Source organism: Remersonia thermophila, chromosome 5, assembly GCF_042764415.1.
Source record: "Remersonia thermophila strain ATCC 22073 chromosome 5, whole genome shotgun sequence".
Taxonomy (NCBI): domain Eukaryota; kingdom Fungi; phylum Ascomycota; class Sordariomycetes; order Sordariales; family Chaetomiaceae; genus Remersonia; species Remersonia thermophila.
In genome coordinates, this window is record NC_092221.1 from 1,658,882 (window position 1) to 1,685,834 (window position 26,953).

A 26,953-nucleotide genomic window follows, 5' to 3' on the forward strand; every position below is an offset into this window, starting at 1 on the left:
GGCAATTTTTTCGGGACACGGGGCGCACCAAATGCTATGTACGGTTGCCTCCCCCCCTTTCATCAACACAATGCTGTCAACAGGAGATGACAAAAAACCGTATGTGTAGTGGGCGACGTTGATGATCCTGGAAACCCAAGACCAACAAACGTAAACGTGCTAGCGTTGGCGTCCCAAGAATCAGGACGTGGAAACGCCAGCAGGGCCCCCCGGAGGCGGCGGGCTCATCCTTAACCCGAAACATGCCAGAGTCGCGAAAACTAATCGAGGGTTGACGGGGCATTCCGTCAGCTAGGGTTGACGGTGGCTGTCATTTCTGCCCGGGGGAGGGGGGGGGGGGGGGGGGTCAATCAGTTGAAGACAGAAGGGATCGACGCCGGGCCAGGGGATCCCGCCGCCGTGGATCCTCCTCTATTTTGCTGCGCGCGTTGACAGGGACCCCGGGAGGTGCAGATCATGGCTGGATCCGTGCGGTTGGACGCCGTCGCCAGTCCCAGCTCGCGCATCCCCAAAGTGCCATTCCACAAAGCCGTTCGTTGGAGGAGGATGATGATAATGTTCCAGACCCTGGAGCTAATGCGGGATGCTGGGAATCGGTGATGTTTTTGGTGGGAAAAATTGCCCTAGCTTTGATGAGCTCTTCGCTACCCACGTGGTAGCTAAACTTATACGAACTTCACCTCAGGGGTGCGCAGGAAATACCGAAGAGCTTCGGGCAGGCAGGCTGGCTGGGGGCTCCGGCAGACAAGAGAGCCTTGTTGCTGCAAGCGCACGGTTTGTAACGGAGGCCCGGGCAGCCTTTCTGTGCCGGGTTCCATGCTCGAGGGCTCCCGAGGGTGGGAAGACGATGATCTCATGTGCAAACCTGCGGTTGGCGGCGGTCTCCGACCTGGCCAGTCCTCGCATCCATGCCTCGCACGATTCGTGCGTGAGGCGTTTGCGGGTGGGCACTGACGACACAAACAGCGCACGCAAAGAGGGATTGCCTGGCCTCTGTCCAGAGGAACGAGATTCCAAAAGCAATCCAGAACCCTCGACCGTTGGTTTTTTTGTGTTCAACTCCAGGATGGATGGTCTCACGTTTGCCACCCTGGCCTTCGAACTTCGATGCCCCTTTTTTTGCCTCAACCTAGCGCATCGTACATAGTGGCGAATAAACAATGACCCACAAACCATGTGCTCGACCCCGATAGTGAGATAACGTTAACGTTACGACCTGTGGGAATCTAGTGTAACTTACTATGTATGCCGCCGGCTCCGTTCTGGCTTGATGGCGCCCCATGGTGCGTCCCAGCCTGGAGGAACACCATTGGCAAGCGCGTGCTGCCGGAAGACCGTTGAGCCGGTTCGCTAGCCCTAGCCTGTCTGCGGTGCCTCTGGCCCACCACACACGCACACACGCACACACACACACACACACACACACACACACACACACACACACACACACACCCTGGCCGCCATCAAGGCGGGGAACAGAGCTCAAGGGATGCAGGTGCAGCGGCGGGCGTAGCCACGGAGCCATAACGAACCAGAGATAGCAACCACTCGTGGATGAATAAGACGCAAACCTGCCTTGGAGGGTGAGGGGTTTCTCCGCAGTCAGCGCCGAAGCAGTTCATCCTCCCGCCGTTGCCATGAACATGGCAGCCCATGCAGAATGCACAACCCCAACGAGCCAATCTTAGGGAGCCCGCGTCTTCCTCCATCTGCGTAATCGTGCGCGCGCTAATGCACCTACGGAGAAATTGCAAGCGATGCCGGCGGCGGTGACTAACGAAGAGCTGCGCCTTGCCACGCCGCGGTTCTCCTCCCCTCCCTTTCGGCGCCGTTACCACGAAAGGCTGATCAGCTGGGGCGGAGACGTGCGCCGGTCGAGCCACGGCCCAGAGGGCCAAGATATCCATCCGCGGGTGGGAAGCTGAGTCGTGATGCCCTCGAGAGAAACCATTACCACATCCGGACCACCACTCTGGAGCCTGGCGTTATCGGCTGTTCCTTGGTGGTGGGTGGGCGTCCACGGGGCCCTCTCCACCGGCGAGTGGGAAGAAAGGCTCAACGGGAACGCCGTTCGTCCGAGGAACGGCCAGAGCGGAGTCCACTGGTTATCACGCAGGGACCGAATCCGAGTCGTGGAGCGCACGTTAGGCTGGATCCACAGCGCGATGGGATCATCCTCGTATGTACGAAGGGGGAGCTACCTATTGCGACATCTGGCAAGATCCCATGCGGGAGGACCGCCAAGGCAGGCGATGTGATTCTCAGCGCATCCGAGTTCCGCGCCGACGAGACGGGGCGGTCCTGTGGGCTGGGCGCATTGCCGGCTCTGAGACGTCTCCTCACCGAGCACACCCGCCCGGGGACCGTGTGTGTCAGCCCTCCATGGGTTGAGCCGGCGCGGGATCTTTGCGGCCATTGGCCAACATGAACGTAAGCGACTGGGTGGAGCGATGCGCGACGACCACCTAGTGTAGTGCACATCAGAGGGGAAATGGGGCTCTAGTTATCAGGGAGGAGGGGAAGATGTGACGCTGAGACGTATCGAGCGTACCGTACAGTATGTACGGTAACCACACGTAACGGACCCCGACCCGACCCGACGCTCTGGGTCCCCCACACCGAACCGGCTCCTCCCAAGTCTTCGGGTCCGGGCTATTTCCACCTTCCTTTCTCATCCATCCTGCGGATCGCTAAACCACGTCCCGACGGGATCGGATGGAACATGACGATGGGACGCTCATTAATTACGCTGGTTGCGACGTCGTTTTGGCAACCGCTGAACAGAAAGAAAAAAAAAAAAAAAAGACGGGGAGGGTAAAAATAGACCTCAGCTCTGACCCGCCATGACGACATGACACGATGTGGTGAGAAAAGCAACAAGGCATAGCTAGGTGGAAGGCCAAGACATGCCCCGTGATGAAAACAGACTAGACATGGCAGGCAGTCCACCTCAGCTATCTCCCCGAGTCAAGCACCAATTGGCGCCCGAGGCTCGACTTGGTTGATGGAGTATGGTAGTTATACGATGAGCCTGTGGTCGGGTCAGGTCGTTCGTGTTTGGGAGGACAGCGGGGGGCACATTCATGCCCAAGAGAAGAGACGGCAGCAACATGCAGCTAGCTACCTACGTGCCTACGTAGCCACCTTTCTATAGTAAGGTAGTTATCTGGGGTGGTTAGGTGGTGGATTGCCGTCGCGCATCCCTGGGGGCACCTCGACGCATTGGCTCGGACCGAGCTGCAGCGAGGTAATCCCGGGCTCTGAAGGCGCATGAGAGAAACCCGGACGGCATGCTGAGCTGGACATCTCATGGCAACCGCACGTTTCCCAGAAGATCTGCTCCTTCCCGGTGATCCCAACCCAGGCCGGACAAGATAGCGAGGAGCGCAGAGCAAGGAAGCGACAGCGGCGGCCCTGGTCTCTCCATCAGATGGTTGAGGCAGTGACAGCCATGGATATGGGGCACGTACACACAACGCGCAGGCAGGTTCTTTGGGTAACTGCCTAGGTACAAGGAAGGAGCACCGTCTGAACAATTGTTTGCTGCTGTGGTAGCACGGGAGACGGGTGGCATGGAATCTTCCATGGAACTCGGCTCTTCCCCGCTCTTCGGGCAAAGGAATTCCCCCTCAACCCCTCAATCTCCAATCACCTTTGGAGTGCGTGTGATGACGAATGTGGCGGGTGATTGACGGCTTGAGAAAGTATGTCAAAGAGTTCTATCGTTGAGAGGGGGGAGGAGAGAAGCCGGCAGGCACACACGGAGGGATCCTGGCCAGAGCTTGATTTCCACAACGACCGACGTCCAAAGTCCAATGAGCTGCTGTCAATCTCTTCCATACGGGGAGGCTGTTGGAACGAGACGTTGGTGAGAAACACGGGCGCAGCTCATGCGTGCTCTTGGAGGAGGAGCAAGGAGCATCGATGGTGACAGCTCGCTTGCGTAGGCGTATCAACGTGCTCAAGGATGTAAGGGACGATATTCCCGATTATGCCCAAGGTGCTGAGGTAATAAAGTAGGTGGGAGTGACTTCGGCGGTACAGCAGTGTTGATGATGTCCGTCTACCATGCGGTGCTCTCGAGGCTTGGCTATCCAACTTGGTCCTCCAGACAGTCCATGTCAGCGCCCAACCACACGCCTCGTGTGCGGCGACATCTCCACGCATATACAGCACCAAGAACGGGGAGCAGAAGAAGAGAAAAGGCCACGGACAGAGAGGAAAGGACGCCAGACAAAACCTAAGGTGCCCAAGCATCACCCCATTCCGGTGCAACGCCATCTATGGGTTTCAACCAGGGGCAGGCGAATCCAGGGTTGAAGAGGTCAAAGTCCAGGACAACCGGGTACCCCGTGGTTGTGAGTAGAGGGATCGTCTTCGAGTCTTGGGTTGCCTCGAGCGAGTCTAGAGCGGACGTTGATATATCCCCCTGCCATTCTCGTCGCTACCTCCTACCCGCCTCGACGCATGGTTGATGTCATCGATGATCAGCCACCAGATTCACCCAGGGAACTCCCTCCAACCGTCTCGTCTACCTAACTACCTGAGACAGACAATGCATGTACCACACTACACGCACCCTACACTACACCAAGAACATCGGGAGAAGCTGGCCCCCCGTCAATAGCATACAGAGATGAAAAGGAAGGGGGAGGGAGGCAAATCACAAATTCAGAGGCACAGGGAGGTGGATAGGCGTCGCAAAGAGATGGCCACATCCCCGATCATCAATTCATTCCATTCCATCCCATCCCATCCCATCCCATGGATATCATTCCACCACAACTCATTCCCCACGGAGTCCAAGTCCCGTGGCTCGGTCCTCCTCCTCCCAGTTCTGTTCCGCCTGGTTCAATCCTCGTCCAATCCATCCCATACGGGCAGAGCCAGTTCACCAATGACATACATGAAAGTGCGAACAAAACATAATCAAACCATAACAGACCCTGATCTAAAGTTCCATCCCTCCAGTCCGTAGCCATGCCTACCCGCCCGTTTGCCTGTTTGCCACCCAGCCGGCTTACCTGCCAGCCTCGAGAAAGAAAACAAATGAAAGAGAAACCAAGTTTGCCCTCCTTGTCACCTTGAAAACACCCCCCCCCTTTCCTCTCCTTTCCGGTGACCAATCCCAGAAACGACCCTTACCCAGTTGCCTACCCATCCGCCCATCAAAGATATATATCACCACCTTCGCCCTTCACCCACCTATCCCACGCTTTCTCGTACGCCACCTCCAGATCCCGTACCCACCTGCGCGTATCAAACAACGCGCACGTCCACTTGGCATCGAACAACAACCTCCTCAACTCCGCCAACCTTCCAACCCCCTCCCAATACTGCCCTCCGGCGCGAGGCACGTACGCGAGCCCGTTGACGAGCCTGACTGCAAATTCCTCGTACTCCGTTTCATCTTTTGCCACCAGCTCCTTCGCCGCCTGATCCCCTTCAGGACCCCGGGGCAAAGCCCCGCGCAGAATCGAAGCCGCCATGCGCGAGCACATCTTGTATTCGTACCTCGGCAGCGTGAGCAGCGGCGTGTTGGACCACAGAATATCGGCAGCTGTGGTGTGCGCGTTGCACTCGGGAGTGTCGAGGAACAGGTCGCAGACGCGCGCGCGCGAGATGTGTTGCTGTTTCGGCGCCACGTCGGTAAACAAGATGCGGCTGGCGACACCCTCGCCGCCCCAGTCGCGCGCCGTACGCCGCAGGTGCGTTTCGCCCAGTTCGGGGAAACGGAGAAGCCAGAGGTAGGCTTTCGGCGCGGCCGCTAGGATGCGCAGCCAGGAGCGGAACGTGGTCGGGTCGATCTGCAAGACCGTGAGTTAGCAATGAGCAACCAGCCATCGCTCGGGCTGCTGGGGAGTGCATCTATGTCCCACGTACCTTGTAGAGCTGGTTGAAGTTCCCCATCAAGATCGCGTCGTCTGGCAGATTGGGGAACAGCTCCTTGCGCATCTTCCACCGCCGCCTCTGGTCCGCCTCCCACGTCATGCCGCGCTCGTCGTGCCCGTCGGCCGACTGCGCATGGTCGCAGCAGAAGAACGTCTCGCGGCAGAAGATGATGTTCTCCGAGTAGATCCAGTCCTCGGCGTCCGCATCGACCTCGTCGCGGAACACGTCCCCCAGAGTCAGATTGCTGCGGTGCGGTCGGAGCGTTGAAGGCGGGATTGCCGTCGAGTCCGCCAGCAGATAGTCGCACCATTCGGCGCCCAGCGTGCCGGCGAAGCCCATAAACGACATTTGGATGGGCGCCGGGCGGGCTGCAAAGATCTCGTTGCGGGCGCCGCGTGTGTAACCGTTGAGGTTGACCAGAATGTGGATCTTGTCCTTGACGATCTGCTCGACGAGTTTGTCTGGTGGCCAGGTGGTCACGTCGCGGAACACAGGAGCTTCGCGTTCGATCTGCTGGCGATGGATAGACTTGTCGCTGGCCGTGGTGGCGTAGCAGAAGGCCTTGACACGGCGAGGGTTGTGCATGCCAAACACCGATTGCATCAGGTGAGCGAGCGGGTGGTTGTTGAAATCGGACGAGATGTATCCGACGTTGAGATGCGGGCTTGGGGGGTCAGGGGGCTCGTATACGACATTGGGGATCCACGGAGCCCGGAGGGTCGAGAAGGAGATGCGCAGCGCATTTCTTTGGGATATCAGCCGGACCTCCTTGGCCGGCAGGGGGCATGTGAAGGTGTGGAAAGGCAGAACCGTGGGCGCCAGCGGGACAGGGAGGTTCGCTGGTGGTTTGGCCCGGCGGTACCTGGCGGACGGCTGAGGGAGTTTGAGGACGTGTTTCTCCCGGTACCAGCGGCGCATGGCGACGACGGCCGAGCGCTCAATCAACCGCAGGATCCGGTATCCCTCTCCGGGCCTGCCAGCCCATTTCCGAAGCTCGGCCTCTAGGTCGATGGACCTGTCGACAGCCCCGGTCTCGCGTAGTTCAGCCGCCAGCTGCTGGAGGAACTGTCCCTGCAGCACGCCACAGCCCCAAGCGGACGACTCTTTCAGCTGACGCCCGACAATGTTCACAACGCGCTGCATCAGCCCGCTTCCCTGCCCACGGTTCTTGACGTCTAGGAGCATGCCCTTCTCGTCCACGTGCCACCGATCGTACCGGCCGCCCGCGAGCAAAACGCCGCCGCGGCCCCTCCAGTCGCAGACCGAGTTGAGAGCGGTGGAAAGCCCACAAACGGCCTCGGCAAAGTCGGGGTTCGCCGCCACGGCTCTCTGATAGTACTTGATCGCATCGGCGATGCGGCCGCGGTCCTTGACGGCGTTGGCGAGATTGGTCAGGGCGATGTCGAAGGTGCCGTCGCATGCCACGGCCTGTTCGTACATCTGAATGGCCATGTCCAGCTGACCAATGTCCTTGAGGAGGCTGCCCAGGTTCGTGTGGAGGTGCACGTGCTTGGGATCCAGCGTGAGGCCGTATTGATAGTAGGCCAAGGCGAGTGCCAGCCCGCTGCCAGGGACGATTCCCGGCACGCTCGCAGCGAGGCCCATGTCCGATTTGGAGAGGACCTGGGCCGGCGCCGTCTGCTGCACTCCGGCGAGGAGGATCCCAACATTATTAGCCGTCGAGGGGCTTTCCTGGAGGGAGAGCGAGAGATAGTAGAGCGAGAGGATATCTCCGACGCCGGCTGGCTGGCGCATCACACCCGAGCTCGGGCCGCCGCTCGACATGGCGTCCTGGTAAATCTTGGCCAGAGAGAGCAGCGAGTTGCTTGTCGTCGCCACGACCGACCGCTTGTGGGATCCTTCAGGCACGTGCAACAGCCCGGGCAGCTGACCGCCGGTGGATGCAAAGACGAAATGGGCCGCCAGCTTCGCTTTGTCTGGGGGGAGCAGCAACGGCGCCGGCGGATCGATTTGCAGGGAGCGCCCTGACGGATCGGGCTGGATGTTGCGTGGCGCCAGGACTGACTGTATCCGCCGCATCAGCGACTTCACCCCGCCGACCTGCTTGCCCGTGCTGATCATGACCACCTCCTCGAAGGCATCGGACGCGCGGTCGATATTCTTCAGCGTGTACAGCATGTTGCCCTTGGCGTGAATGAGAAGAATCATGCGACCGTTCTCGCTCCCCGGGATGCGGTACCCACTGGAGCCAAAGCCGGGCGCCTTGGACTCGTCCGCCGCTGACGCGAAGCGTTGTTCAGGACTGTCGAGCCCGTCCGTATCGAGGACGTATGAATCCGGGATCGATTCGGTAAGCGTCATGGGGGAGGCAACGTCGACCTCGCTGGATGTCTCGCTGGCTTGGTCTTGAGGTACGTCTGTCCGGGCAATCCTCAGGGAGCGCTGGACAAACTCGATGATGTTGACCGCGGCCGAGTTTCGCTGGGTCGAGCAGAGGAGGCTGACCAGATGCTCGACGGCTTCTAGATAACTCGGGCGTAATTTGATGGCCGTCATCCAATGGCGCTCTGCCTCCTCGTGCCTGTTCAGGCAATATAGACACGCGGCCACATTGGAAATGGCCTCAACATGGCTGGTCGATCACGTCAGTAACGCCGTGGCATAACCACAGGCCGGTTGGCTTAACTAGACAGACTCACCTCGGATCGAGGCTCACGATACGCTTAAACCACTCAAGTGCCACCTCGTAGTGTTCCATGAAGTAGTGGAGGCAGCCCCCAAGAATGACGCCCTCGACCCACCGCCAACCTGTCTCTTCGCAGATGGTGGTTAGGAGATCCAGCGACGCTTTGGCATTCTGTACCGCATCCGAGCTGGGATGCATCGAAAGCACCCGCGCAGTGGCCGCTTCCTTCAGCGCTGCCTGTTGCGCATAGCCCTGTGGCTGGCCGAAAAAGGCCGGCACGGTCTCTGGTTTGGTGCCAACGCCGGACATGGAAGCGGAAGGCTTGGGATACACCATCATTCTGGAGGGTGTCCTTGTGTGGTGGCTAGAGCGGTCGTGCTGGGCTTTTTTGATGTTGGTGATATAGACAAGCAAGTCGCTGTAGGCCTTGTGGGCGCGCTGCAGCACCCATTCCCTGAAGCGCGTGGGTTCGGTTGGGTCAGGCGGCGCGAGAACGCTGGCAGGGTACACAGCATTCGGCACCGCAGGGACCGAGTCCCGTCCGGGGTGGATGCCGTGATGAGCCATCTGGCCGTGGCCGTAGCGAGAGAAGCCATCATCGAGCGGAGAGTGGTTGGGGGTTCGGAGGCCAAAATAGGGATTCTGTCCGAGGATCGGGGCGTTGACCAGCGCGTGGTGAATTGTCGGATGGGGTGCCATAAAGGCGCCGTCGGCCGGGCTCTGTGGCGTATAGCCGTTCACAAGTGGGATAAAGGTCTGATAGCCCAAGCTCCCGTCCCTCCATACTGCGGGTTGTGGGATGCCACCGGGGCTGTAGACCGTCGGCGATAATGGTGGTTGGTATCCGTGACCGAACGCGCCGGCATGATAATTGTTTCTGGGGACAGATTGCTGCAGGAAACCTGCACCGTCTGCCACCCGCGGATCTGCTGCTGGGTTGAGCGGGCCAGTCCCCCATCGTCTCGGCGCCGCAGCCAAACGGTTGTCTGGTGGTAATTGCGCGGCTCCCGGGTTAAACGCGGCGGCCGTGGGCGTCAACGCTCCATAGTGCCAGGGGCCTGTCGGCGGTTGTTGCTGTTGTTGTTGTTGCTGCTGCTGCTGTTGTTGTTGTTGCTGCTGCTGCTGTTGTTGCTGTTGTTGCAAGCTGGCCACTACCGGGGAGGAGGCGGCCCTCTGGACCATGGCGGGGGGAAACATTCTTGACGATGCCGGGATGATCAAGTGCTTCAGGGGCGGCGGGCCCGAAGCAAGGTGAGTGAGTGAGCCATCGTAGCCGTTGTCAATGGTTCCGCTGGGTGTCTTGCGGCGGAGAGAGTTCTCGGCTTGGTCGCCCCCACGTAACCTGGAGGAGGCGGTGATGCGGTGCAGAGCCGGCACATGCTGAGTAGGTCGGGTGGCAAAGGCACGAGGCGTGGAGCTGGGGCCGTGGGGAGCCTGTGACGGTTGTGAAGGGTGGTGATATCCATGCTGGTATGCCGAATAATGGCCATGATGAGGCCCCAGGAAATCAAGCGGGGGCGGCACCATGTGGTGCATCTGAACGGCGGGCAACATGGCGATATGTCAACGTGGTTCGTCGGCCCGGGAACGGTGCACGCTTCGAAAGGCGTAAAGAGCTGTCGAACGGGCTGCGGCTCAGAGGGAGATCAGATGAAATCGGATGGATGAGCAGCTGTGGGTGGTTCGATGAGAGACGAAGCGATCAGGCCAGAGCTGTCATTGGGGGTGTGCGCATCGCGGTTGTCGTCGTGGCAAGGGAAGTTTGTCGTCGTTGATGCCGCAGGTCTTCTTGCCCGAGCAGCGCATACCGTTACGAAAGGAGCGAGAAACTCGTCGAGAGTTCAACCATCGAGATCCGCCCAGGCGGACCATCCGGACGTAAGCTGCGGGAGAGACCGTACGAGGCGGGCGGCCCAGCCAATGCCACACCCCAAGCCCTCGCCGAAGAGCCCGGGGGTCGAGTTCGGTCTCAAGCCTCTCACGGACTGGAAATGACGTCGACGCTGCGGTGACTCGGTCAATCGCTGACGAAAACCTCGAAAGAACCCCAGGAACCCGCCCCTTCTGTCGCCAGCGACCAAGGCAAACGCCGCAAACACCAAACCCAATTCCACCTCTTCTGCCTCCTTGCTGCGTCCCGTCCCGTCTCGTCTAGCGTCGTATCGGCGTCTCGTCGTCTTTGGGTCGACCCCAGAAGGCCAAGTCCTGGAGGAAAAAGATGGAGTTGCAAGCCAGGCCCGGGTACTGGTCCGGAATGTTGGTGGAGAAGTTGGAGAAGGATTAGCGGAGTTATGAGTGAATGAAAGGTCGAAGCCAATCGGGGGATGTGATGAAAAAAAGGCAGATGGCGGGAATCGAAGTTGGGGAAGGAGGGGCGCCTGAGGGTGGGGAAAGAAGTTGTGTCGAAATGGCCGAATCGATTGAGAAAACGGCAAGACCGACAAAAGAGATGCCCGTCGATTTGTTTTCTCCGATCCGTGCTTGTCCCTTTCTTCCAGGTTGTCCCTTTTCCCTTTGGACTCGTGCGGGCTTGACAACGCCCCAGCGAGGTCGAAGATGCAACGGCAGTCAGGTCCCGACTGAAACGCAAGATGGGGAGTGCTTGTGCTTGGAGGTTTAAAAGTGGAAACAGTTGGTTAACTAAGGTTTAGTGCACTTTGGTTTAAGGCTCAGGCGGAGAGGGGTACAGCAGCACGGGGGCATGCCTGGTCCCACGGCATGTTGCGTTTGGATGCTTTCTTGGGCTTGGGGGGCTTGGGAACTCGGCAGCATGCATGGCGGATGGATGGGTGGGCGGCAGCCCCAGCCAAACACAGCACGCCAGCCAAGGGTTGTCTCTGTGCCGTGCAGCACCTCTCCGCACCGAACCCCGGGCCCGTGGGGGGGCCTTTCGGCCCTGCCCTGCCGCATTGTCGCCGTCATCGTCATCACCGCCGCCACCACGAGCACTTTGGAGCATTGTCAAGCGTCCACTCTTCCAACACTCCCCGAGCCATGCATCCATACCTACTGCCTAATCTGCCGTGCCATGCCTATCCTAGCAAAAACAGGACTGGCAGCCAAACAATCACTACTCGCGACCGACCACCGGACGTCCACACGGTTTTCAGCTAAAGCACAGTCGGGTCCAACCCTTGAATTTGTGTCGGTTCGAAGCCTTGACCAGGGGCCCCGGTCGCCTTCTCTTGAACTTCTGCCTTCTATCCAGATCACCTTCTCTTGGAAAGGAAGCAAAGCCGCCCCATCGAACGTAGCCAGCGCAGACGCCCTTGTTTGATGTCTTTTTGGACTTCAGAATGCGCTGCTGTATTGTTTGGATCAAAGTTCCAAGTGAATCCTGACAAATGTCCAAGAGGGGCGTGGCACGTTGAGCCATATGCCATGCCACCCTCCCAGCTGTGGATGACGCCGCCGTCCCAGGGTGAGCTTCCTTTGGACAAGGGCCCTCCCGCTCTCACATAACATCAAAGCATAACACACGCTCACACGAACACGCAAACCCACAAACACACACGGTACACAGTACACGCACACCCCAAAAGTAAGGACGCCTGCTTCAGGCACCCAAGAAGACCGCTCTTGATAGGACAAGCACGACCGGTAGAAGCCAGCTCGGGGCTTCTTCCGGCCACGCCACGCCGCGCCAGCTGTGCGACTCGACGAGGCTCATCACAACCGAGGGAAACCATGCCTTTGCGAGCGTTGAATGGTGCTTTGTGCGGTGCGTCTCGCCGGTTTCCCTGGGGCGTGTGGTGGCCGCCCCCCCTTGCTTGCGCCCTCCCTCCACCGATGGAACTGCCAAGGGGCGCAAGGCCAGACTGTCAGACATGCAGCACGGATCATCAGATCCGTGGCTCACCGGGAACCGCGTTCGTGCATGGCACAGGCGGCGGCCTGATCTTACACTTTCCACCGATCCATACACGGCCTTGCTTTCCGCTGTATCGCAAAAGCGGACAAAGAAAAGCATCCCGACTCTGCTCGCGGAAATACGCTGGACCACACAAAAACCAGACGGCTGCAGAACAGTGTGTGGGCTGGGTCCCCCAACGTCCGTCCGCATGAGGCGATCATCCAACGGCACGGGCATCTCGGGGGTTTGGAGGCTTGCCCGCCTTCGGCAAGGTGTCGATCAGAAACATGGATGCCTCTTCGCACCCTTCACACCCATTTGCCTGATCAACGCGCCCACTGGCTGCAAGCCCGAAAGCCACTCGCGCTCCGGTGTCGCCGGAGCGTGATGAGCAGGACATGCAGCCCGGCAGGCCAGCCAACGGACGGCGACAGAAATAACTTCCAGGATTCTTGTTCCTCACCGTATTTGCCCCGCGCACAACCACACCCCATAGCGTTCAACCAGCCCGGCGCAGAGGGAGAACAGAGAATCTGCGAGCTGCTGCCCTTTGGCCCTCCTGCGATGGCTCGACGTCACATCTTGCGGAATGGATCCCATCCCTGGGCACGCATCAACGTTCAGCGTCTGATATTGTACATTAGCGTCGGAACGGCATTGCGCAGTAGCGTCCCCTCTGGCCGCCTGCTTCAGAGCCGGCCTGACCTGGACGGCGCCGAGCTCTTCGGCCGGCATCAGGAAAGCGGGTCCTCTGCTTCGGCCCATTCTCCCAAGGAAGCCCGAGCCCTGGAGCATTGGCGGCTTGCTACATGCCCAAGTAGTCTACTTATGTACGGGAGGCATTGAAAGAACTTGCTGCCATTCTCCCTCGCGACAGAAAAAGGAGGCAGCGGCGGGAGAAAATCACGGTTCTGATCGTCTTGTGATTGATCCACCTCATCCACAATGAGACAAACACCTAACAGTTGTTGGAGGCCCTAAAGCCGAGCGCCCCTCCCCTGGCTGCAGGACGCGGGAGAGAATGGAGGGGGGTGTGGGGAATAACAACGGCTGCAGCGTCCAAGCGACGCTGCCAAGAAGGCAAGATGACACTCCCCAAGATAGCGGCGATGAAAGGAGGCCATGAATGGAGCGCCGGCGTGAAATTCTTTTCTTCGGATACGGAGGAGAAAGAAGATCGAGGCTGAGGAGATTGATGGGCTGAGCCACGAGCGGCCTTGGTGGGAAGTTTGTGCGCCCAGCTCCCGACTCCGGTCTGGCTCTCTCTCTCTCTCGATCTCTCTCTTTCTCGATGTTGTCCACCGTGGATCGGGGGTGGCATCAACCACTGCCCGCCGCCCGCCCCGTCACTCGGTCGTTGTATTGGACTCCAAAAAGCTCGGTACCGGCACCCCAAGACCGTCCAATCTGGCCCGAGATCAAACCAACACACAGAACAGATCCATCTCAGCCCGTGGCGGTCGATATGAACTTTTATTGCAGTCCCGCTCGGCGTTGGCGTCTGGGCAATTCCCGCGAGTTGCATCATTCGCTTCGCCTGGGACATTCCATCTCTTCCACGCCGTTGTTCTCAACGGCTGCTAACGGCGCCCGAAGTGAACCTCAATTTGGTACAGTTGCAGTGCCGGACCGCTTATTGGAACCCCTGATACGTTGGGTTGTATGGGAGCGTGGTACGGTGCCAGGATCAGCAACGATGGCCGTCGAGTGTGAGCCACGCCGCCTTCAACCATGGAATCCCACGAGGTTGAAAGTCGGTCCGGAGGAAAGTATCTCCTAAACCCTCAAAGAACATGTCCGTCCTCGATAGTTCAGATATATCAACACGATGCATGCTCGTGCTACCGGCGACACTTGAAGGCATCATGGCCTACTTGTACCCCGGCAAGGACATATAGGATGCCGGCTTGGGGAAATATAAAGGACGCTTCTTTATTCTCTATGGATCAACTCTCAAAATTTTATAGTACAACACAATGAGCAGCAGACAAACCCACGCTCGCTTCGGCGATACCCAAGGGGCCTTTAAACGGCCGAAGCAACGAATAAGACCGACTGTCTTAGCCACATCCTATCCCACCAAAGACCTCAGGCTGACTGCCTTGCACACACAAGCATCAACATCCCAATAGGGTAGGTCAGGTAAAAAAAAGTAGGGACACTTAATGTACCTCAAGCCTCCGCAAGCCCCCTCTCTCAGGTCACCCGAGACCGCAGTGGGTGGGTGTCCATCCGCTTGGTCACGAACCTCGAGTAAGCCCGATGAGGGAGGTCTGGTGCCCTGCTGCCCCAGAGCGGTGCACGCCTGACTTGGTTGCTTGCTTGCTGGTCTGCTAAACCGAATCAAACTGATGATGATCACGAACTCGGATCTCGTTCGGGACGGACGACAGGGCTGGAGGGTTTGGTGGGGTAGGAAGGAGGAGGGGTTCCCTCAGGGTCATTCATCCGACCACCCCAAGTTAGGTAAGATACCTACCTCAGGTAAACCCAAGGGAAATTCCCTCGTCCTTCGAATCCTTCTCTGCGTCTCACCTTCGCTTCGTCTCATCTGCGCAACGCGCCATCGCAGCGAGCGCCCGACTACCTGCGCCCCGACAAGATGATGCTGAGGCCGAGACACGGCCACGCCATGTAATACGGTCTTTCTATTCCAAACAAACGTGCTGACCCAAGCACGGCGCGATATCGTGACCTGTGCTCTTGGGAAGCATGCTGTGCCACGTACTCCATACAGAGACCGTCTACGTCATAACATCTACGGAGTGCCCGACGGAAAGGAATCTCGGGGGGTTGGAGCCAGACCTGGCCCAGATGGTTCGTTCTTTCAACCGCAACACCGGGTTCTGCCGAGTCTACTGTGTAGCTAGACGGTGCGAAGCTGCAACTGGAGGATTCATCCCTTTATCTCCCTTCTGGGCCGGTATCCAATCAAACTGTGTGTATCGCTGCGTGCACTGGCCATGAGAACCTCGAGACACATCGAAACGCGATATCGAACAGCTGACTGTATCCAATTTACCCACCACAGCAAAGTCACAAAGTGGACGAACTTCCTAAGAATGTCTGTCGCCTTGACTGACGCTCAGAGACTTCTTGAGAGGTTGACTTCCGTTGAGATGATTTAAATTCATAGAGATTGAGAGGGCTGCGTTTTCTTGGCTTGTATTTCAAGTCGCTTTTTGCTTGGCGCCCCACGGGCTCAGAAAGAGAGTACACAGTAAAAGGGATGAGACGACAATGCCAGCTCAGCAAATCCACGCCGGCCCGACGGCTTACACCTGGCCGCTTCTGACGTCTGTTGGCTAGCAGGCAGTCCAGGGGCGCGTTGACCGAGGACACGCGTCTCGGTTCCCAGGTTCATGTCAGTCCTGCTCTCATCCCGAACCAGACGCCGCATCAGTGGATTTTCTTTCTGGAACATCAAGGCGCCCGACCCTGGGCCTTCAGCATGCGGTCACCGAAAACCATGTTTCAATTCTTCCCGTCGGGATACGAGTTCAGCCCGATGCCGGCTGCAGCCTCAAATCATGCGCTTGCAGTCTCAGTCAGATTCCACCCGCTCTCTAGGATCACTGCCACGCACGCATGGCACGTCTGCGCAGCCTCCGCCATGCATGATGCTAGCTAAGCAGACGATACATGTCGGCCTGAACATGGACCTTGGCTTCCATAGCACCGAAGTGCCCACGAAAGCCATGGTGAGTAGTTGGCCCTCAAGTCTTCATCTTCCTGAGCACAAAGAGCCGAAAAGACCATGGGAGAGCGGTCATTTCCGGAGTGAACAGCCAGGGATGGGAGAATGTATAAAGGGGAGGATAGAGAGCTCGGTCCGTCGTCGTCCAGCGGGGCAAGGGAATCGACGAAGCATCGACAATCCTGGGGAGAGGCTTCCGACCGACCACCCTAGCTGAGCTGCGGCGAGGAAAGACACCCACGCTTCGGCCACGGAATCGTTCTTTTGGATTTGATTTGCCGTCGTTTTGGCAAGCCTGGTGTAAAGCAAGCCCTGAACTCCTAATGACATGCCAACAATTCCCAAACCGACCTCCCCCGATGTGTTGTTTACTCATCCGGAACTGCGAAGCTGTCAGCAAAGGCAAACCATCCGCCGACCCTGACCGAACAAACAACGGCCCGCCTGAGGGGAGAAACGTACTGTCAATCTCGCCCGCCTCAATCGCGTCGCTGACCGCCTTTGGGCTCTTGCCATCCACCTGGCAACCGACGCTGAAGGCGGTGCCCAGAATCTCCTTGACGACACCCTTGAGGTCCTTGGAGAAGGACTTGAACCGCATCGTCCTCGCAATATCGATCACCTCGTCAAGAGTGATGGACTTGTTGTGCTTGATGTTCTTCTCCTTCTTGCGGTCACGGGGGGGCTCCTTGAGCGCCCGGATGATGAGCGCCGACGCCGTCGGGACGACGGACACTTGGGCTTGGCGGTTTTGGATCGTGAGCTTGACCGTCACGCGGAGACCCTTCTGTTGTCGGAGCCGCGGCGAACCAAGGTCGCCTCTCGTGTCAGAAAATCATGGTTGCTCGAATCCCATCTCCCCCCCGTCCTTTCCCAAAAAAGAGAAAACCGATCTTGCGCGAGAACGCAACGCGAGGGGACGACGTACCCAGTCACCAGTGGCCTTGGCGATATCTTCACCGACCTTCTTCGGCGAGAGACCGAGAGGACCAATCTTGGGGGCAAGCGCCGAGGAGGCACCGACCTCACCACCGGTTGCCCGGAGGGTGCTGTAAGCGGCATCGTGGTCAGCAACCGGCTTTTGTCGTCTCTCCAAATCGTCTCGTTCGGCACACCGGGCGCGCAAATTCGCAGAGGAACATGCAGTCGCGAAGGAATCGAGCGAGGGGAGAGGAGGAGGGCGGGATCGGTGTATCGGGTGCTCCTTACATGACCTTGACCTCATTGGGATCGAACTTGGGAGCTGCACGTCGCCCAGGTTAGCAAATTGACAAGCAGGCAGCGCAAAAAGGTAAGCTTCTGAAAAGGACTTACGCATGGTGACGGCTGGTGATGCTTAGGAGTCGGGTGGTGTTGCTGGGAAGGGTGCAGCCGTGCCGAGGATCAAGACGACGAAATCAATCTCAAAAAATCGCAGTTGTGGGTTTTCCCTGCCTGCCCTAAGATTTTACGGGTGGGTGTGGCTGAATTTTTCGGAATCAAGCGGGGCCGCGGGGGTGCAAGCCACAACTCAACTGGTGGGGGTCGGTTTCAGCCACCTTGCTCGTTTGACCGCAATCCAAATCAGGAAGTCACATTATCTTCGGCAACAACATGGGATCGTGGGTTGAAAACAGAAGTCTCGAGGAATCGATGCACAGGAGGAAGAAGGAAAAGAGAGAGAAAAAAAAATAAGAAAGATCAAGGTCAAGCTGAAAGGTAACATGCTTGAACCACGGCCCTCGGCCATGGCGCACCAAGGATAGAACTTGCGTGTATGGTGGCACTTGAAGGCTGTTCAACCTCAGGGCACGGGCATTCTCCCGAGAACGAAACCACCCAGACCCAACTCCAATTCTGAACGACTACAAAGTACAACCCGGTAGCTATAGCACCTGCGCGTTTCACACCAGATAGAAACCGCCACGGAAAGCATCCCGTGAGCCGACCAAGTCCTGCCCGGTGGTAGTGGCAATTCGCATACAATACCTGGTTGACGCTATACACCATTCTCCGCTCCGCCCTTAGCCTTTCACTTCACAATCCCCAGCGAACATATCCTCAATCCTCTCTCCCTTTCCGCCACCCCCCCTCCCCCCACAGCACACACATCCTCTCCCTCCCTCTGCTTGCGCTCATGATACTCTGACGAAAGGAAATACAGATCTAGTAACCCCTCCCCCTCATCCCGTCTAGTTTGCGCCGCTAACGGCCAACTTCATCAGATGCTCCATGAACGTCTGCAGCGACACGTCGTCGGTGAAGATGGTCTGGGCGCCATGGGCACCGACGCCACCGTAGGCGCCCGCGCCCGACGTGTGCGTGGTCGAAGGGTTGAGCTTGGACAGCAGGAAGCGTGCCTGTGAGCCGCCGTGATCGCAGACGATAAAGCGTGGGAGCGGGAAGCGGTCCGTGATGAGGTCCTAGAGTGGTTGACTTGTCAGCGCCGTGTGCTTGATTATCGGTACGACTTGTCTAGGCTGAGGCTTACCCTGGCATCCTCCTTGGGCTGCTCAAGAAGAGCGGCAAAGTTCTCGTAGCCCTCCTGGTCCTGGTAGCCCGCCTTCCTCCACTCGGCGATGGTCTCGCCGTGGAAGATGAGAATGTGGAAGAAGGTGTCGAGCAAGAGAATGTGGGTGGGCTGGATCGAGGTGGAGTCGAGCAGCACGGGCCGGCCGCCCTCCTGGTCGAAGGTATACGAGTCGAGCGTGGGCTGGATCATGACGAGGGAGTTGCTGACGTCCTCGTGGTTGAGCACGTGCCTGTAAAAGGCCGTCTCGTCGGGCGAGTTGTTGAACACCTGCAGGAACTGACTCCTCCGCAGGTGGAACATGAACTGCGGGTAGAGGGTGAAGTTCTTCTCGAGACGGAACGACGAGGGATCGTCCTTGCGGTAGTCGGCGAACCTCGAGCATAGCCTGATGAGCATCCTGTCGACCCAGCGGAGAACGTCCGGCCCGTCGTCGACCTCGGCCTTGAAGACGGCGATCCTCGACATGAGGACGGCAGCCGCCTCCTGGTCAAACGACTGCGCGATGGCCGGGTCGCCGGCGGGCCCGCTCAGGTTGCGGGCGATGGTGGTGACGCGAAGGTGGAACTGGCCCGACGAGTGCTGGTAGTAGGTCAAGAACTGCATCATGGCCTTCTGGGGGCTCTGCTGGTGCTGTGACGGGCCGCCCTGGGCGATCTCAAAGTAGAGGCCGTAGCTGGCCTTGGGGTCGATGCCGCACATCTTCCAAGCGCACGTGTTGCCGATGCCGCATTCGGTCTCGCCCACCGACGTCGACTTCTTGTTGAGCGACACGGCGTGGCCGATGAGGCCGGTAACCTTGAGCTCCTTGGTGGTGAGGACCTCGAGCACAGCGTTGAAGCCCATGAGGAGGTTGTCATCGGCGTCCTTCTCGAAGATGCGGATGAAGGATTGCTTGAACATGGAAGAGGTGAAGCTATCCGTCAGGATCATGTGCCCGCCCGTCGAGTTGCAGAGACCCTTCATTTCGAGGAGACCGACTTGGTCGAGGCAGCCCGCGAAGATGTCGATCGTGTGGCCGTTGTGAGCAGTCCGCTTCGCGAGGTTGTCGTAGAACTGTACGGGCACCGCGTCAGAGGCATGTCTTGGGTCTTCTTTGCGATGCAGCGTGCACCTACCTTGAGCGCCTTCTTGTAGTACTTGACATTGTCGCGGTCAATGTCGTGGTGCGACCGCATCGGCTCCCTGAGCTCGGGCCCGACGACCATGCCGGGGCCCTCGGTGGCCGGGCCGCCCGCAAAGAGCATGATGCGACCTCCGGCGTTCTGGAACGACGTCTCGAGCAGGCCGACGGCGACGGAGAGGGCAACGCCGGTGCAGCGCAGGTTACGGCGGTCGCTGGTGACCGGCCAGGGATCCTTCTGCAGCTGCTCCAGCGCCTTGGTGAGCTGGAACTCGGCCTGCGCGACGGGCAGCAGGAAGCGCGAGGCGGGGTGCAGGGGCCGGCCGGGCTGGGCCGGCATTCCCGGACGCACGGCGGGCTGGACAAGGCCGAGCATCTCCTGGACCTGCTTGGCCGCGTACTCCTTGTTGCCGCGGAAGACGTACGACTTGGCGCACTCGGTGTAGCCGATCTCGTGGACCTGGGCCATGGTGCCGAAGGTGATGAGGCCGACCAGCGCATGCTCGGGCAGCAGGCTGAGGCTCATGATGAGAGACTCCTTGAGGGCAGCCAGGCTGTCCTCCTCCTGGCACGTGTCGACGACATAGAGAAAGATGGGCGGGCTGGGGGCCGGCCGCGACAGCCTATACTCGATGGTGGTGTTGGACGGGTGCAGCTCGGGGGGGATGGCATTGGCGGTGATGTCCTTGTAGTGGGGCGGGAGGGGGTTCCGGGAGAGGCAGAAGGGGCAGATCCAGAGGCGGGCGCGCACGTCGACCTGGCAGTAAGGGTTCAGGACGGCGCGGCATGGCTGCTTGCAGGTGACGGGCTCAAAGTGCAGCAGAGGAGTGTCGGGCTTCTCTTTGAGCGGGGTGTAGAGGGCGCCGATGGGGACGACCAGCCTCGACGCTTCCTACGCAACGTATCAGCCTCCGATGCCGACTTGGGCTGGCGGGCTGTGAGGAACGGCGGAGCTCACCATGCGAGTGCTGGGGAAGACGTTCCAGCTCAGGCGGACGCCATCGCGGTCCTCGACCTCACCCCACTGCTCCTTGAGAGCGTCGTAGTCCATTGTGGCCCAAAAGGTTCTCGGTGCTTCTTCAAACGGCGACGGCCTAATCTGCGGTAATGGGCGAGCTCAGCGAAGACGATGTGGTCGGGGCGAAGCGGCTGGTCGGCTGGTTTTTTTTCCTGCAACCTGTCATCAGCGCCGGCTGGTTGGGTGGATGGAGCTTGGGAGTGGCGGGCGCACCTGTCGAGGGATGTTTTTGGAAACGGACTCGGCGTAGGAGCCTGCAGTTGCGCCGACGACCGACCCGAGGGCAAAAGGTATTAATCGGAAGCTAGCAGCTTCGCCAAGAGAGAGCTTTCAGAGGCTCGGCGAGTCGCAGAATATTGACGGGAGGTCAGGAGTTGAGGTGGTGCGCCGCTTTCGCAACCGCAAGCTCGGGCGACAGACGGGCTGTTTGGTCTAGGTGGTTGTCCCCTCACCGAAAAGGACAAGTTCCAGGTCCAAAGGCCCCTGTTGCACCCGAGCTGCCGTGGCGCTGTGGCTTTGTCAGTGGCTGAAACTGACCAGGGTCCGCAACGGCCAGCAATCCACACGTGAATGTTCCAGCTTCAGGGTTGGGGTTAGGCGTTGATCAAAGCATCCAGCTCATGACTTGACGCGCTCTCGAACCTGGGTAGGTACTCGTGCTCTGGGGCTTGGACGGGGACACCGTGGTATCTTGGGAGAATTCCACAACCTGGATGGATGTGCAACACTTGAGGCCTTTGGTTTGTTGAAGCTGTAGGCTGGTGGTTGTGCGGCAGCCTTTCTATCTTGGGCCACAGACAGAGTACTGCTCTGCTCATCTGCTTCATCTTGTGTGTCCCGGTCCTTCTCCCCCTTGAAGGCATAGGTGGTTGGGTCGATTAGGCCTTGCCATTGGATTCCTAATGGGAAAAAGGACTGTACCTGCTTGCCTACTTGCTCATTCGCTATGGGGCCCTCTCTGCGGGCATACAGCAGGACACACATGAAGTCGCTAATAGCGGAGCTGCATGTCAATGAGATTGGAACACCATCCTCGCACCCGACGACGCGTTGGTGATGATTGGATAGAAAATATATACATGGAGATATAGACAAATAAACAAACAAAAACAAGCGAAACAAAACATCCAGCACCCGGCATTCCGTAGTCATCACCGACACAACTGCTCCTCGGGCCCTCAGTAGGTAGATATGTACTCAGGCACAACCACCCCTCAATTCAAAACTGGTCGCTGTACGAAATACCACACTGTTACATGTCGACATCACAGTCGAGTGCTGGTTCTCTTGCTTACCTCCCGTCATTAGCCGTTGTGGCGCCTACGCTAGTTACACCGTAAATGCCCAGTCCCAGCGGAGCTGCACGAATTCTACTCATCACATGTATACATCACATGCAAAATATCAGGGCTTCGCGAACTCTTCTCCAAATACACCGCCTGGCGGAGATGTTGTTTTTGAACCCAACCGGAAGATGGGAATCCGCAAAGCACACGCATCAGACCTCGAATTTTTGGAACGCAGCGCTATCAACATGGCCGATATTTCGTGGTATCATTGCCCCCCAGATAACATTGCTTTTCGTTTTTTTGCCTCTGTAGCATTGTGATTTACCACCCAAGAACAAAGCCCACGCTCGCATACGCCGCCGTGAACTTGAGGACAAGGTCGGTCAGGATTCCCACCGACGAGCCCCTGTCGTTGCGCCGCTGCATCAGCATCACTGTGCTCAAGAGTCCTCCTCCCAGCGGGAGAGGAAAAAAGAACAAGGGGAGAGGGAGGGGAACAACATACAGCAACCGACCCTGTGGGCCCTTCGACGTGTAACCCAGAGCAAAGATCACACGCGCGGTCGACCAAATGCCGCCGAGGCTGGCGGCGAAGACGGGGTACTTGAGACCCGCGACGAGCAGGGCGCCCAGGAAGGGAGTGAGGTTCTCGGTGAAGTTGGCGTGAGCGCGCTGGGCTGTTGTGGTTATGAGCATCGTCGTCAGCCACGTGCGCGACTCCCAACGAAGGAGGGGGGGGGGGGGGGTGGAAACGGAGCGCAGCTCCTGATGAACGTACCGCAGTTGAAGGCAAACGCCTTGGGGTCCTTGGCCGCTTCTTCCTCGGTGGCGTACGACCGCGGGTAGGCGATCTTGGCGGCCTTGCGGGCGCTGCCCGTCAGGAAGAAGTGGAGCGAGTTGATGAAGAAGGTCGAGGTCGCCGCGGCGAGGACGTAGCTAGGCGACGGAGGGTCAGCATTAGCAAGAGGACTGTGTAAATAGGACAGCGGATGCGGCGCAATGAGGAAGGGAGCTTCATCATCATGTTATGACGGACGGTGTCGTGAGAGGTGGTTAGGCAGGGTCCCCATGGTGGTACGCTACATACCCGTACTCGTTGGGGAGGGTGATGGCGCTCATTGTGGTGGTGATGCGTAGGTGTAAGATAGATATGTGTGGCTTGTGTAGAAAGTATGGTTGTTCGAGGCCGAAGTCGATGGCGTGCTCGTGAAGAAGCGGCGTCGTTCTGTCGTCGTATCTTGGATGAGACGCTCAGCTTATATTAAACATGGGAAAACATGGATCATGCCACGGTCTTCTGTTTGCTTCGGTCGCCGCTACGTAAACCCCCGTAACCATCACTAGGGAGCCCCATTCCCCTGTTCGCTTGCGGGGGAGGGTGGCCAATGAACCTCCGAGCCTCGGGGTCAAAACCGCCCGATGCCGAGCCAGAAAAGTGTCCGTGACCCCGGAAAGTTGCCCCGAATTTCGTTCCGCGGCCTTGGGGACATTGAAACCTCATCTTCGACGCTCGAATGAACAAGGCCGTCGGCGGAACTGTCGCAGAGCGATGAGACATGGTTGTGTGCATAAAGTTCAAAATGTCCGCGGCCGATGCACGACGTCATGGAAGTTGGCTGCGGCTCTTCCCGCACCCTAAGCTTCTCAGGTTGGCTGCACAGCAGCACAGCGTATGGTGCGCGTTGCCCCCCCCCCCTGTCGAGCTTGTCAGTGATCGCCTCCGCGGCCCAATCAATCGTGGCGATGACATCTCCCCAACGATTACATCACGCCTCCAGACGCCAATCAAGCTGCCGCCCAGATCCAACGGTCGGCACCCGCTGCCGAACACCTCGATTCATCCAGGATAGGTAGGGCACCGGCGCTCCTCGACATACACACTACGCTACCTCGTGCACCGCTCCTTGGGTGGTCTCCATTCCAACCCCAACCCATCAAACACCCTCCTTTCCGCGGTCAGCATGTCCGGCGCCGGGGAGCCGTCCGGGCCGCTTTCCAGGTCAACCCAGGCCCCCGTGGAGCGGCTTCGAATGCCGCTGCTGTCAAACTTGAGCCGCAGCTCCTTCTTGCAATAACGCCTTAGGTCCCGCTGAAACGTGGTTCCGCTGGACCACCCGAGCACGGCGCACCCGGCCGTCTTCCAGGGGCTGATGATGATATCGACGCGGCGGTGGGGGTTTGGGTTCTTCTTGCGATGGCTCGGGCCCGGGCTCGGGTTCGGACTCTGGCCCGCTGCCGCTTGGCCCTCCCAGTTCGGGTCCTGCCACACCACCAGCGCCTTGTCGAGCGTGTCGAAGCCCGAGCCGGCCTTCCGGTCGTTGCCTTTCCACTCGACGGGCTGCTGGCGGCGCTCCGAGTTGGCCGTCGAGAGCGAGAGCGTGTGCGTGATGTAGCCGGCGTGCTCGAGGCTGACGACGATGCGCTCGACAAAGTACTCGGTGGCGCTCTCCTCCCGGTGGCTTAGGACCACGTCGACGTCGCCGCTCGCGGCCTTGCCGCGCCTGTAACCGCCGACGACGACCATCTCAAAGCCCGGACGCATCTTGTTTGCGTGCGCAAGGATCGTCTCGGAGATGGACTCGACCTCTGGCCGCGGAATCTTGAGCTGGAACTCGTCGTAGTACTTGACCCCGATCTGCTGCACGCGCGTGAGCGTGTCCCAGCCGTACTCGACAATGTCGTCGAGGTCGCGCCAGCCGCGGTTGTAAAAGTCGCGGGCTGTCGTCTCGGCCACGCCCCAAATGTCATAAAAGAGCTTGAGCACGGCAAGCTTGGGGTCCGACTCTTGTTGCCGGGCTTCTTGGATGCGCCCCGCATCTCTGAACTCTTTGAAGAGCAAGGCGATCTTATCACCGCACCCTGGGAGCCTTGCCACCTCTGCAGAGGCATTAGCACACATTGAATCGGCGACCGAGGGAGAGAGAGAGACGTGTGGCATGGCATCTGTGCCTAGCGTATCGTACCTTGCGAGGTCTGAAACTTGTAAGGATAGGCTGCCACCGTAGCGATGGCGCTTGAGTAGGCCCTCACCCCGATCTTATCCCCGGTGAGAGTCCTCACCGCCCGGATTCTTTCAAGCTCCTCAATGAAGTCCTCGTTGGGCGGATGCACCGGCGTGGGCCGCTGGCACGAGTAGGTGGTATGCAGGTGATCGGGTATCGGCGGCAGGTGGGCGTTTCTCTTTTGCTCCGAGGTTGTCTGCCGGTGCAAGGCGGGCCTCACGGGATGGGCTGCGTAGGTTGCGCCGCGCCCGCTCTGTGACGAGCCGGGCCGGGAGCTCTTCGGCTGGCTGGCGGCATCTGCAAGGGCGCGTTCCATGACGGTGGCGGCTCTGTCGGCAGGGGACGGCTTGGACGGGCTCTGGGAGACCCTGCGACCGTTGTAAACGATATAACTGTGGATAGGGAGCACCTCGCCGGTTCTGACGGACTCGGTGAACCAGGAAAGCTTCACGACCTGGACCGTTGGCTCAACCGGGGCCGGCCCGGCTAGGCGCTTCTGAATCTCGTCCTCGGATGCCGTGTCTGAATCCAGATCCGAGCTGACCAGAGCAGGCGAGGAACGCCTTGGGCGTTTCCTTGGCGGCGTTGCGGATGCAGGGCGCGTCGACAGATCCACCTCCTCGGTGTGTACCCCGAGCTTCCGCAACTCGAACTGGGCCCTTTCCTTTCGGAATACCTTGCCCAGGACAACCTCGGCCTCGTTGATGTCATCTGTGAGAGTGGGTATTTGACCTCGAAGGTCTTGGAGCTCTTGGGGGGTGAGGTTGGCCGAAAGCAGGAGGATGACGGGGAAGTCAAGCGTCGGATGGCTGACGTTTCTCTTCCGAGATGGTGCAGCTTGGTCCATGATGGGCTACGTGGTTCTTGCCTGGCGTACTACATCTTGCAGACGACGTGTTCTCATGACGGCTTTTTCTTGTCACAAAGCCCAACGCGGTGAGCCATCCAGAAGGTGATCCGAGTCCCTTGTCTGCCTGACTTTTTTTGGATCAAGAGAGTGAAAGGTTCAACGGATGGTACGGCAAGGCGCAGACGTGCGTCATTTCTGTGGCATCGCCGGGTATACGTGAAGTAGTCGTAGTGTCTTGCTGGCCAGTGGCGGGCCTTGGATGCAGCGGAACGCCACATGAAGCAGCCATGTGCCAGAACCGAGCTTGGAGAAGCTGTGGAAGGGTTCCCAAAGAGCCCGAGATTCCAAGTATAAGTAGCCTCGGAGCGGGAGGTGGGGAACTTCTTCAGATGGATGACGTCCCTTGTGCAACATTCCATCCGTTGTCTGCCACAACGCTAGGTACTATACATGAGCTAGGTATGGTAATTACGCGCTGCAGTGGGAGTTTGCTCTGGCCTCGTAGAACCGATTTGGACCTTGTATTCGTTTCAAGCAATGGGCAACTAGAAGAGCCTTTTCTGGCATGGTTTCTTTTCTCTACGGTCACGCCGACCATTGTGACACGATCCCTGTGACGTGACGTGGGCTTGAGCAGCATAGGTACGTGCTCGGTTGGTCTTGTTGTTGTAACCAAGCAACTACACAGTACCTGACCTTACATTACTTGTGCTACCTTTACACCATGAAGTTGAGTTGACTTGACCGGGACGGAAGCCGATGGACCCGACCCCAGGCTGCCAAGACCCAGGACCACCGCCCCACTTTCAACCCCCGGCCCAGCCAACCAAACCACTCGAAGGCCTTCCAGCGCAACACCAGGCGTCCATCTCAGCCTCAGATCTCTCATCCCATCGCTGCTCAGCGGCCTCGCGACATCTCCTTTCGTCAACCCCATCTGTGCTCGGGCCAGGCGAATGAGTCAAAGAGGACCGCGACAAAGACTTCTTCTTTGGCTCATCTCGTAGGCGTCGAGTATCTCCATCCCCATCCCCCTGGGGCGGGTTGGATCCTTTTTTTTTTCCTCCTCGTCA

At 58.8% G+C, this 26,953-nt stretch overlaps 5 protein-coding genes across 5 annotated transcripts; all 5 read right to left on the bottom strand.

The window, feature by feature from the left end:
- Window positions 1-5,168: 5,168 nt before the first annotated feature.
- Window positions 5,169-10,093, bottom strand: VTJ83DRAFT_5675 (uncharacterized protein; the record flags this gene model as incomplete). Its single annotated transcript, XM_071012301.1, has 3 exons — window positions 5,169-5,807; window positions 5,884-8,485; window positions 8,553-10,093. The coding sequence occupies 3 exons, from the start codon at window positions 10,091-10,093 to the stop codon at window positions 5,169-5,171; spliced, it is 4,782 nt and encodes a 1,593-aa protein (XP_070865050.1).
- Window positions 10,094-16,457: 6,364 nt separating this feature from the next.
- On the bottom strand, window positions 16,458-17,407 carry VTJ83DRAFT_5676 (60S ribosomal protein uL11; the record flags this gene model as incomplete). Its single annotated transcript, XM_071012302.1, has 5 exons — window positions 16,458-16,471; window positions 16,552-16,876; window positions 17,018-17,138; window positions 17,299-17,332; window positions 17,404-17,407. 5 exons carry the CDS (start codon window positions 17,405-17,407, stop codon window positions 16,458-16,460), a joined length of 498 nt encoding a protein of 165 aa, XP_070865051.1.
- Window positions 17,408-18,260: 853 nt separating this feature from the next.
- Window positions 18,261-20,772, bottom strand: VTJ83DRAFT_5677 (uncharacterized protein; the record flags this gene model as incomplete). Its single annotated transcript, XM_071012303.1, has 4 exons — window positions 18,261-18,491; window positions 18,560-19,654; window positions 19,717-20,613; window positions 20,680-20,772. The coding sequence occupies 4 exons, from the start codon at window positions 20,770-20,772 to the stop codon at window positions 18,261-18,263; spliced, it is 2,316 nt and encodes a 771-aa protein (XP_070865052.1).
- Window positions 20,773-22,349: 1,577 nt separating this feature from the next.
- VTJ83DRAFT_5678 (uncharacterized protein) lies at window positions 22,350-23,147 on the bottom strand (the record flags this gene model as incomplete). Its single annotated transcript, XM_071012304.1, has 4 exons — window positions 22,350-22,434; window positions 22,534-22,705; window positions 22,807-22,964; window positions 23,116-23,147. The coding sequence occupies 4 exons, from the start codon at window positions 23,145-23,147 to the stop codon at window positions 22,350-22,352; spliced, it is 447 nt and encodes a 148-aa protein (XP_070865053.1).
- Window positions 23,148-23,913: 766 nt separating this feature from the next.
- VTJ83DRAFT_5679 (uncharacterized protein) lies at window positions 23,914-25,877 on the bottom strand (the record flags this gene model as incomplete). Its single annotated transcript, XM_071012305.1, has 2 exons — window positions 23,914-24,905; window positions 24,992-25,877. The coding sequence occupies 2 exons, from the start codon at window positions 25,875-25,877 to the stop codon at window positions 23,914-23,916; spliced, it is 1,878 nt and encodes a 625-aa protein (XP_070865054.1).
- Between the last annotated feature and the right edge of the window lie 1,076 nt (window positions 25,878-26,953).